We start from the raw sequence: 12,425 nt of genomic DNA on the forward strand, positions 1-12,425 counted from the left end.
GGCAAGGAGCCGTGGTACAATAAATTGCTAAAAAGATGGTTACGGATAGGTTTTCTCCAAACAGACCATTTTTGAGCCCTAAGTATCTTACGTGCACATGATCGGCCCCACTTTTTTTCTTTTTTTTTTATCAGAGCAGAACATAAGTCCAGTCAACTGACACTGGCCCCACCTTCATCAATATGTCGACAAACATGAAACAAGTCATTGATCCTTCCACCAAAACCACCCTAACAACCTGCTCGTTGCAAGCCCTATTCCTCATATCACAAACTCTCCCCTAACAACCGCTTGTTGAAGCCCCTTCTCACAAGTCACAAGACTTTTTAAAAAAAAACACACTTCGAGATGCAAGTGCCATTTTACCCGGATTTTGGTGTCATGCAGTCATAAATTGCATTGTAGATTGTGGGGAGTTAATCTTGCCGCTAGTATCAATGGCAGGTTTAATCTTGCCGCTAAGGTTTAATCTTGCCGCTAGTATCACCACTTCAATCTCATCCAATCACTAGCACCAACATTTCCCCAAATGTTTTTTTCACGGAGAGTTCCCCAAGTTCTAAACCTCTGGTTTAGGGTATCCGCCAAGTCCTGAACGTCATTTTGATCTGTTTGCAATGTCATTGAACAAAAATATCTCACCAAGTATTATCAATGAGCAAATCCAGGTTGGCAGAATGCATGAGGATTCCAAAGAAGACTAGCATTATTAGAGATTATTTTTACTAATCATGATAAACCCACTAATGAGAAGCAGAAATTTTCCACTTGAAAAAGCCAAAAAGGAAGGAAATGAAGCTAAAAGCGAAGCTCAGAAGCAATAGACCTTCTAACCGAATAAACCTGCTAGGGTACATAAACCAATAAACCAGGCAAAAATACTTTGTGACTAGAAGACTGACAAAGACCCGTTAAAACAATTAACTTCCTCAATTCTAAGTAGTAAAACAATTAACTTCCTCAATTCTTCTTGACTTCCTGTAATTAAGTTCTCAAGCAATTTATCATTTTTTAAAAGCTAGTAAAATACAACACTCTGTGCTGATACAAGAAAGGCCGTTCATGTAATTTGACGAAAATAGTAAGAACCATATCACCAACGTTTCTCAATGCAGCCAAACAAGTTCAAAAAACTCCACCCAACTGCCAAGAAAGCAATTCACCAGTCAGAGAGAATGTTCAGATGCATAAAGAAATATCCAATATAACTGAAAATGAACCATTCTTGTATGCTCAAAATTAGATATTGATAGCACATGCATTAAAGGATTTCCAAGAGAAAAGAAAATTAATAATATAAATATTAAAAAAATAGTATCAAAAGGAGCAAATTTCATACTTGACCCAACGATACACTTAAAAATCATTTAATTGCAAAAGGAATATAATATCTAGAAAAGAAAAATCGAAAGAAAGAACCAATTTTTTTTTTTAATAGTAGACAATTTCAATAAAATCAAAGGAGACCGACGTGGTCAAGTAAAGAGAGAAAGGGGCATAAAGAAATAACAACACAACGACGGACACTAACATAACCATCAAAGGGGCAGAAAATCAAGAGCTCCAACACCATAAAAGTCACCACTGGTAGAAAGCACCAATTTGTATTACTGGATTACTACTGATTAATGAAACAAATTCTGTGCATACACACTGATGGGTAAGCTGGGCAGTGGTAGGACCCCTAGCAGCTTATTAGAAGAAGAAAATCATTAAAATGGGTATAAACCAGAAATGAAAAAGTGAACCAAAGGGGAAAGAAGTCGGTTCTGTAGGATCATCATGAATAGGGCAGTCAAGCTTGCAGACAAAATCAGCAACCGCATTTGATCTCTACGGATGGTTGAAGGTTTTCTATCTCACCTAATAAATAATTCTTGGCACAAGGTACCAGAATAAGGTAAAATATCCACTATCCTTGTAAATTGACAGTGTTTCCTTATATAATCAACCAGCAATAAAAGGAACATTTTAGTCACTTTAATAAGAAAAATATAATTTACCACGAGCATCTGCAATTGGATATTGACAACAGAGAAGAAATTATCGATACAATCTTTTGAACCGTGTGATCTAGCAGCATTGAAATGGGTGAGATGACCATCCCCTGTTTATACAGCATTTGAACAAACTAAGATTCACATCTTTTAAAATGACAAACGCATCCTTGAAGTGACACATGTACCCGTAGCCCACAATTTTCATCAACTGTATGCCTTCCAAGGATTATCGGTTTCAAAATTCTTTCTTTTTTTTTGTTTTGAAATGATTGGTTTCAAAATTCTTGTGGAGGATTATTTGCTATTCCTCCTAAAATACTTGGTTGTATTGGTTTAGTCGATATTCAAAATAATTTTCATACCAAACTTGACGCAAAAGCTCACAAATGTGTTTTTCTTGGTTATTCTAAAACCCAAAAGAGTTATTAGTGTTTCCACCCGCATTCTCGTTGATGGTGTCTGAGATTATTTGATGCAAGTAACTTTCAGAGGTTGGTGGGTCGACTGATCTACCATTCCCACAATCGATCAGATATTGCAGATGTTGTGAGTGTGATTAGTCAGTTTATACAAGCTTTAGGAACGACTCATTTGGAGGCTGCTGATAGAGTAGTACAGTACTTAAAATCATCTCCAGGAAAGGAGATTTTGCTTGCAAGATGCGACCACATGAAGATAGAAGCCTGTACAGTTATGGATTGGGCAGTATCAGTTACAGACCGACAGTCTACATCAGGCTATTGTTCCTTACTTGGAGGGAACGTAGTCACATGTAGGAGCAAGAAGAAATTGATTGTGGCCCAATACAGTGTAGACACAGAGTACAGGTCGATGGCCTATGGGATTTGTGAGTTGTTGTGGCTCAAATTCTTGCTAACTACGTTGAAATTTAAGACTACGGGCTAACTGTGACAATAAGGCAGTTATTAGCATTGCACACAATCCAATTCAGCATGATTGTACAAAACACATTGAAGTGGATCAGCATTTTATAAAAAGAGAAGATACAGGCTAGACTAATTTGCACACCTACTGTTCAAAAAAAAAAAACTAATTTGCACGCCTTGGTGAATATACTTACTAAAGGAGTATGTAATATGTAAAGAGCAGCTCCTATACATTCTTCGCAAGTTGGGCATGGTTGACATTTGTGTCCCAACGTGAGGGGGAGTACTGTAATATAGGGATGAGGCCCATTTACATTAAATGCCCCCTCCTTGCGTTAAGTTGTTTTATTCTGTTAAGTGGGGGTGGGTTTCCCCTCTTCCACGACTTAAAATAAAAATGAAAAAAAGTGGTGGGTTGTGGAATATACAACCACACGACACCTTGCCCCAATCTCTTCTCTCCCCTCCTTCTCTATTCATTTCTCTCCACCTCTTCCACCTTTTCTCCTCCTTCCTCTCCCTTTCTTCTCTTGGTAAGATCTCTCTAACCTATTTCAACTACAGGTACTTCCTATAAACCCCTGATCACACAAAAAAGCCCCATAATCCACAAATGAATGTTAGAAGTTCCAATAACAAATAGGCAAACAAGTTCCTCTAAAGCCCTGATGATCACAGGTATTTCCTATCCCTAATGACCACAAAGAAAAACAAAACCCATAATCCACAAATGAATGTTAGAAGTCTCAATAACAAACAAAGAAATTAATTCCACGTACCATGATAGCTTCAATCTCTGCATCAGAAAGTGGTCTGCGTTTTGGCTGAAGAGAAGCCTTCCCTCCAACAGCAGCATTGGTAGTTGGGGCAGGAACTTCAGTTCTTAAAGAGTAATTCTCCTGAGCTTTGCCAGCCGACGAATGGGATACTGAATCTACACAATGATTAGCATCCACACTTAGGGGAAGATATAAGTTATTGTTCACAGTGCAAACTCAAAGGGCAATATGCTCGAGATATGGATGTGTGCCAAAAAATTTCTTCTTCTTGTTTCTTTTTAAATGCCAATAATGCAAAGAAACCTAAATGAGTGACAATATTGCAAACTGAACACTAAGTTCATGAGTTCAAAAATATTGGATGCATATGTGAGAGTTCCATTAGTGTCAGGATTAGACTTGGTCAATTTGAACCGGGTAGATCCGTTCACTTCATGAAAATTTTCTAAAGGATTCATCAGCCGACCCCAACTAGTTTGGGACAAAGGCTTAGTTGAGATGAGTTGAGTATATGTGAGAGTTCCATCTAGTTAATTAAATACAAGGAAACTTTTGAGGATACAGACAGCAATCTTATACGCAATTGGATTCAAATCAGTAGGCAAGTTGCTTAATTGCCTAAAAATCGAGAAGACCGATGATAGCTACATAGCTTGTACATAGTTGAGTTAAGTTGAGTATATGTGAGAGTTCCATCTAGTTAACTAAATACAAGGAAACTTTTGAGGATACACAATCGACAGCAATCTTATACGCAATTGGATTCAAATCAGTAGGCAAATTGCTTAATTGCCTAAAAATCGAGAAAACAGATGCTAGCTACATAGCTTGTACATGGCAGCATTTAGTCATCTCCTCCCTCAGTCATTGGATAAACATGGGAATCACAAGCAGAGCTAATGAGAATAGTAGTTTAAATGGATTTCACACAAATACCAATCCACAGAAATTTTCAAGAAAGACTGTAGACCGGGCTCGATGCAACTGGAAAACAACATGAATAGTCAACAGCCCGAGAAAGAGTGAAGATACCAAAGGTAAATTCTAAATTGCATCTAACCAACAAACACAAATAATAAAGTCTTCTTGACTTGCTGGTGAAAAGCAATCCAGCAAGTATCGACATATATTTCTATTCAGAAGCATGATATCAATTTTGCTTTTTAATGGTAGAAGCGTGATATCAATATGACTGTTATTTGTATAACCTTCACAGTTTGGATGCATACACACAGTAAGCAAACGAGGCTATTTACAGACACTACTGCTTCAAGGATAAAGATAGTAGACGTAAATGAAGGAACGGCACTGTCAAAAACAGGACCGCCTTGGCACTTGTAAAATTTGTGGTGCTGCTCTGAGTGGTTAGGAAGTATTGATGGTTCGGACTTTGAAGGTGAAACTCAAGTCTAGCTCATGCTTCAAGGAAACACAGATAGAAGAAACTGTCACACCCATAGTGATGGAGATGTGTTCCTCTATAATCTTGCTATCTGCTATTATTTTAGTCTATGGAACATATAGGGTTGTTTTGTGCTTTTCATAAAGCAGCTTTAAGTCGGGGTTTTATATAATTTTGATCGTCCATTCTTTGTAGTTTTACGATCAACTGACTAAGGAAATGGGTTGCAATTTCTTCAAGCTTCCAATACTCTTCTCTTCTTTGATCTTACAATTCTAAAACAAGTCTTCTCCTCTTGCTCAGTCTTTCCAAGCAAATTAGTCGTTTTGCTTGTGTTTCAGTACCTTTCCCACAATTTGTGCCCCTTTTATAGTTGTCTTCTCTTTCCATCATACGTGAGGAAACCTAGGCCCTTTTCTTCCTTCTATCTTCTCTCTTTAGTAGTCTCTTATATTTTTTCATCTTTTATTCCATCCAACCTATTCTGTAAATTCAAATTGATTCATTATCTTAGATCTTACTTCTTATTTCTCATTATAGACCGTCCAAATATTTCTCTCTTTATTCTAATTTACCTGTTTCAGATCAGATTCATTTTCATTACATCTTACTTCTGACTTCTTAGTACAGATTTGTTTTCATCAACTATAAGTGAATAATGCATTTCTTCATGGGGACCTCCAAGGGCTGAAGCAATCATCAAGAGTGTGGTTTGACAAATTTAGTTCTACGATAACAAAGATGGGATTTAGAAGGAGCTATGCTAATCACTCTGTGTTTGTTAAAATGGATGGTAGCAGAACGGTCATCCTTGTAGTGTATGAAGATGACATTGTCATAACTGGTAATGATGCTATACTATCAAAGAAGTGAAAGAACACCTTGGAAGGGTATTTGATATCAAAGACCTTGGGCATTTGAAATATTTCTTCGGTATTGAAGTGACAAGATCAAAACACAGAATCTACATATCTCAACGGAAGTATGTGCTTAACATACTCCAAGAAACATGAAGGTTCTGTGCCAACCCAGCAAACAATCAAATGGAACAAAACCGTAAGTTATATGATCAGTATGGAGAGCTTCTCTCTAATCCTATATATATAACAAAGGGTAGTTGGTAAACTGAATTATCTCATGATCACTCGTACCAGTATGCAATTAGTGTATTAAGTTAGTTCATGCATGCATCTCATTCGAATCATCATGAAACTATCTACAAGATGCTCAACTATCTTAAAGGGGCCTGGAAAAGAAATCATGAATGCTAACCAAGGTTATTTGGATGCAAAACCATGGTTATTTGGATGTAAAAGGGCACTCTGATGCTGACTGGGCCGACTCTGTCAATGATCATATGTCTATTAGTGGGTATTGCACCTCTGTTAAAGGCAATTTGGTTAGATGAAAGAGTAAAAAGCAAGAAGTTGTTGTTAGGTCAAGTGCTCAAGTTGAGTATAAAGCAATAGCCCATGATATTAGTGAGTTTATGTGAATTAAAATGCTTCTTAGGGATCTAAGAGCGAGAGTGAATATGCCTATGAAATTGTTTTATGACAATCAAGCGGTAATTCATATTACTACCAATCCAGTATTCCATGAACAGACCAAACTTATAGAGGTAGATTGTCATTACGTCAGAAAGAAAGTAGAAGAAAAGGTGATCATTGTTCCTGACGTCATGTCTGAAAATCAATTGACGGATATTCTCACCAAAGCAATGGCAGCCTAATCTCACAAATGTCATTCAAAAAGAAAAAAAAACAGTGACAGCCAAATGGCTTCGAGATATTCTTTGCAAGGTGGATATGATTGAAATCTATAATTCAGCAAGAGGAAGAGTGTTAGAATAGAGTATTTTTATGTATTTTACCCATGCAGGGTATTTCTTTCATTTCCAGTGTAACCCACTAATTAATAATAAAAGAGAAAGCTATACGTATTGTGTAACTTTCTTTCACATGAAATCTTGTCTCTCCTCTCTTCCTCTTTTCTTCTTCTTCTTCAAAATCTTCTTTTCTTTTCTATTCATTCTTACCTTTCGTTGCTCCTCGATTTACAATGTTAACATAGTGAACTGGACCAATCGGAACCCAAACAAGCCTACTTAGACTGTATCTAAAGATTATTTGTTACTTAATTGGTTCTAGTCTACACTTACCTCAGACTACCACTTGTTTCAATATTTTCTGTTGCTTGTGTTATCCACATATTACATTTATTTTTTTTTCGAGAGAACAAGTTTCATCCCAAAAACACTCTCCATGTCTTTCTTGGATAAAGTGACAGTCACAAGGGATTCGTTTTCACTAAGCAACACCAAGCAAACATCAAGGACAACTTCTTATTTCTAGACATGTTATGTTTGATCGAAGCAATTCCTATTATAGTGGTAATCAAAATCATACAATTTAAAGTTTGAATCCTACAATTGAGATTGTATAGCACGCCATTCAATTTGAATCGATTCGAAGAATCAATTTCAGATAATCTTATAACTCGTGCCATTGCAAACCCTCAAATCTGATTTCTTCTTTAAGATCAAAACACATGTTAATGGAAGTTTAGAAAAATTGGGAAGGATTTTTGTTGAGTTTGGGGTTTTCTAGAACACTAACCAGGAAAGAAGGAAATTTGCATCTAATCTGTTTTTGGATGGAGTTCGCTTCCAGTTGTTCTTACGTGATTCCACTTCAAATGAGCAACAATTCAATACCACTTGCTGGAGTTTTGGTTCCTCCCGTGAATGCACTAGTTTTGTGAAGGAAAAATGCAATATTTGCAAAAGGATTTTTCCAGTCGAACTTGCACCTAATTCAATAATGCCCTCTTGTGGAATTGTGGTGAAAAGTCATGAATATATATGGGACACTGAATTATGATTTGTCATTTTTAAAGAAAAATGTGAAAAGCAAGGGCAACTCTTACAATGTATGGAGGCCATCTGTGTAACAACTGGAAATCTTCGTCTGAATGGTTTAGATCCAGTTTAACATTTAGAGTATGAACCAAATGCTTACCATGTAGATTAGTGGTATAAGTAGTCAATAGGGAGGAGACAAACTTTTGTAATGTTTGATCTACCAAGGATTTACCTAGTAAAATCGTGATAAGTAGTGTTTGGTTGTCAATCTGTAAGTAATGGGAGGGGGTGTCATTACCAATATATAGAAAGAGGAGAGAGAAAGAGAGAAAAGGCAAAATTCTACATGAAGAATTTTACCGTTTTGGAGAGATGAGGCATGGAGGGTATAAGGAGAGCTCATGGGTGCCACATCACCAGACAAGCAATAATAAGCTATGATTCTTGTCAGGTAGTCTCCATGGATTGTGATGCTAAATTGGCAAACAAAAACCAAAAAGTGCATTATTTTGCCTGGGGATTGCTTAAGGCTGGAGCAATTGGCATCCAAACAGAGCCTTAGGGTACAAGGTTGCTCCAATGTTTCCTTGTGTTCTTTTTTTCTTTTCTTTTTTCGAATGGTTTTCCTTGTGTTCTTATTTTCTTTCAAGGAGACAAACCCACTAAAGACTTAAAGTGGTCTGTTTGATTGAGTTGGTATCCTCATACTGTCATACAGATCTCGTTAATTAGTTTCACCACCCAATGTAATTGTAATCAATTTTCTATTACCATTACCTCCATAAGTAGACTCTCAATAATACTTCATAGACATAAAAATATTGTGGGAACTAATCTGCTAAAATGTATTTCAATGTCAATCAACTGACTATCCTGATCCAGAAAACAAGGCGATGAGTACAATATCCAAACCAGTCATTAAAAAAAATTGAAAATTGATCTCTCTTAGTGGTACACCAAATCAACACTACCGATCACCAAACACACGTGCCATGCATAGGGTGGGCCATCTCAATCCCAACAATTCAAAAATCATTCTACAAACTAAAAGTAAAATCCCCAAATTCCCCAGATAAAAGTGGGCAATATCTTCAATCAACTTCAAAGATCAATCAGAAGCCATTAACAACGAAAATTGGGAATTCCCATCCACAAAAACTAAATCAAACAATCGATAAAAACCCATCTGAGGGGAAAGAAAAAATCCAAAATTGGAAAATTATCACGAAATAAAAACAAGAAATGAAATAAAAGTAGATCAAATAGCTACATTAGGCTACAGATTACAGGAAAACAGAAACATCAATCAATAAACATCTAAAACCCTAACGATTTAAAAATGAAACCCTAGATAATTGTCCCAGGGAAAAGGATGATCTATTAGAAAAAAGATGGAAAACACCAACGCATGAATAAAAAATCAAATACCCGCTGCAGGTTTTGGATGCCTTTGAGGGAATTTCATAAGCGGGATGCGCTTCATCATATGCGTTCCACCCATCTCTCTCTCTCTCTCTCTCTCTCTGCTTGCTTGTAAAAAAGAAATTAATTTCATCGGTAGATTGTATATGTGAAAGCCCTTATTGTCCCTTATTTTTCAGAAAGAACTATACGGACCACATCATAGGATGATCTAAACCGTCCATATGACGGAACACAACGTAAATAATAGGTTGTGGCACAAAAATCATTTCATAGGATGATCCTAGCCCTCCGATCTACAGAGGTTTCCATAAATAATAATATGCAATTCCTCCATAGATCAGAGGGATAAGATCATCCTATGGAAATGATTTTTTTGGCACAACCTGTTTACGTCATGGCCCATCACATGGACAGTTTGGATCATCCTATTATAGTGTGGGAATAAAAACAGCAAAATAAATAAATAAATTGGGTAATCTGCAGGTCCACCCGGCCCATACGGGTGTGGTCCGGGTTCACCAAATAGTGACCCGCAAGATTCCGAGTCATTTGTGCCCGGCCCGTGCCACCCGGACCCGTACAGGTTGGTGAAACCCGGCCCAGCCCACCCGTTTGACAGGTCTAGTGGTTTCTCTCTTATGCAGCTCCCAGTCCGTGAAATGCCTTATGTGATGATCCCTAGCAAATCCCTCTTTTCAATTGGTTTGTAAGAGGTTTTTGGGAACTGCAATAACCCTTTTTTTTTATGGGTAAGCTGGGTTAGGCAGGACCCCTACCAGATTTATTAATAGAAAAGATAGGAATTACCAACAATTATAGAGGGCTTTTAAGAGTCTGCAGATGCAATAACCCTTGACAACTATTTAAATAATAAAAGACAATATGGGTCTGTGAAATTATCATATTGTCTGTGAAATTATCAAAACATGGTTGTGCTGATATCATTTTCCCTGAATTAAATATCCATTGGGATGATCCTGTGGATCTGATTTTTTGTGGACACCCTATCTATGTGAGGATCATTCAAATGAATTGTTTGGATCACCCAAACAATGTGGGCCCCGACTGTATTTTAAGCTAGTGTGTAGGTAACTTACCTACACAAGTGTATAGGAAATGTTCTCTCATATATATATATATATATATATATATATATATATATATATATATATATATATATATATATATATACTAGTTAACTATCACAAAATCTTGCTCTAAATTGATTTACCAATGCCAACTATTGTTACAGAACATCTTATGTAGATAAAAAGATATAACGACAATTTTTGTGACTTCAGCAACTTATTTGTTTCTTGCCAATGAGTGTGTTTCTTGTAGTGATTCAAACATTGGAAAAGGCACGCAACAATGCACACATGCGCGATTTTGTTGGACTTGAGAGGGTCATTTTTCTATAGCAGCATTTCCACTATTTTATAATCGATGGATGCTTTAACCAAAGGTACAGGACCACTATTAGCACTAATCTAATAAAAAAGATGTGTAACCATGTGTATAGCAAAAATAAAATCCACCAAAGAGGATCAACCAATGTATATATACCCAAAAAGAATAAAGAAAGAATCTACCAAATCATCTAAAAAATAACTAAAAGAATTAACATGTCTATAATTATAGGGAAGGAAAATATTCCGAAGAGTCCCCTCCATCATAAGCTATTAGTGCAACAAGAGAATCGGTCTGTGTAGGTGCAGATGGAGTAGCAGCAACCGGTGGATCATTAGCAGAGGAGGGTGGCACGCTCTCTGGAGGGACTGCATCAGATGATGAAGAAATCTGGTTGTGACCATCAAAGGGTGGAGTCATCTAGACCATCAATGAATCAACAAAAGCTCGGTCTGCATCCGACAAGTTGTCTAGAGTCATGGGGGCCTCAATAATCATCGGAGCAGTACCATCTGTAGAGGGGATAGTGGTAGAGCAGGGTTTTAGATCAGGGTTTTATATCGCATCATTGCCTTTTGTAAGAAAAAACAACTTGAAATACCCACACTAGTTTCTTGTAAAAGGTTTCTTCCTATAAAACTTCAAATTGTATAGAATAAAATATAGAGGGATACATTTTTAACCAAATGCCGTTGTTAATTAATTGTATGTCGATTAGATCTTTTTAGCAGCGGGTCGAATCTTGTCGCCGACCAAATTTCATTGGCAGTCTACCCACTTGAGGCATAATAATAAGGGGACAAGTCTTTGTTCGATGTCGGTCACATCCTCTTGGCATAGTTCTCAGGCGACAATCTGACTTGCCGCTTATTTTTGTACTCTCTTTGACGCATGACACATATATATGTACACAACTTTTTTAATAAAAAAATTTAGGAATACAACAACAAAAAAATCAGACAAAAACATTGCCTTTTTAGCATTACTCAAAAGGTCACTTTGAAGAAAACAAGTTCATCTAATGCTTGCAACAAAAATAAATACTTAATAGATTTTTTTTCTAAAAATTTCTATTGTTTTTTGCTAATCATTTTTTATAAACTAAATACTAATAGATAAAAATCCCTTTCTAAAATTCTTCATACAAGCACACATAAATACATGAGCACACACATGTGCGCACATATAGACACAGACATATACATAAACATACAAACACAAATAATGGATGAATTTTCTTTGTTTACCTCCATTTTGATCAAGTTGCCGACTGAGACAACCATGCTTGGAAGTAGACCACCCTTGCTTGCGATGTCCCCACGTTTTCTTTTCCTATATCACCCATTCCATAATATCGTTTGCCAAGGACTCTCTCGAGTTGGATCATTACAAGAACCTCGTATGGAACGACCCTCCACAATACCAAAAAAGGCTTGGTTTGGAGGCTTGGCATGAAAACTATCTAAAGAAAGTAGAAAAGGCTTAGGTAGAGGTAGGGTAAGGGGCCTTGTTATATAGGGAAAATGCCATCGAAATTGACGATACATACAGTGACACTAATAAATTTGACAACCAAACAATATCTGGCAAAGATATTGGCGTGCATTGAAACGTGGAGATATAATCTTTATGACGTTATCTTTGAGGATGCCATTTGTA

The 12,425-nt window shown here is 36.7% G+C and overlaps 1 protein-coding gene and 1 long non-coding RNA gene across 2 annotated transcripts; both read right to left on the bottom strand.

The window, feature by feature from the left end:
• Window positions 1-943: 943 nt before the first annotated feature.
• Window positions 944-9,518, bottom strand: LOC143862324 (uncharacterized). Its single transcript, XM_077373349.1, has 3 exons — window positions 9,360-9,518; window positions 3,667-3,821; window positions 944-1,143 (listed from the first exon to the last, which is right to left on the bottom strand). Exons 1-3 carry the CDS (start codon window positions 9,484-9,486, stop codon window positions 1,126-1,128), a joined length of 300 nt encoding a protein of 99 aa, XP_077229464.1. The 5' UTR covers window positions 9,487-9,518; the 3' UTR covers window positions 944-1,125.
• A 1,409-nt stretch (window positions 9,519-10,927) lies between these two features.
• Window positions 10,928-12,257, bottom strand: LOC143862650 (uncharacterized). The gene is made up of 2 exons (XR_013240419.1): window positions 12,014-12,257; window positions 10,928-11,278 (listed from the first exon to the last, which is right to left on the bottom strand). It is a non-coding gene; the product is annotated as an uncharacterized LOC143862650 (long non-coding RNA).
• Window positions 12,258-12,425: the final 168 nt, after the last annotated feature.

The sequence above is a fragment of the Tasmannia lanceolata genome, unplaced genomic scaffold (assembly GCF_043159265.1).
Source record: "Tasmannia lanceolata isolate RefF3 unplaced genomic scaffold, GAP_Taslan_0.1 ptg000037l, whole genome shotgun sequence".
Taxonomy (NCBI): Eukaryota; Viridiplantae; Streptophyta; class Magnoliopsida; order Canellales; family Winteraceae; genus Tasmannia; species Tasmannia lanceolata.

Coding starts and splice junctions, on each gene's coding strand:
- LOC143862324 (XM_077373349.1), bottom strand. CDS start 9,486: ATGAAATTAATTTCTTTTTTACAAGCAAGCAGAGAGAGAGAGAGAGAG. Junction 3,822..9,359: donor GCATCCAAAACCTGCAGCGG/GTATTTGATTTT, acceptor ATCATTGTGTAG/ATTCAGTATCCCATTCGTCG.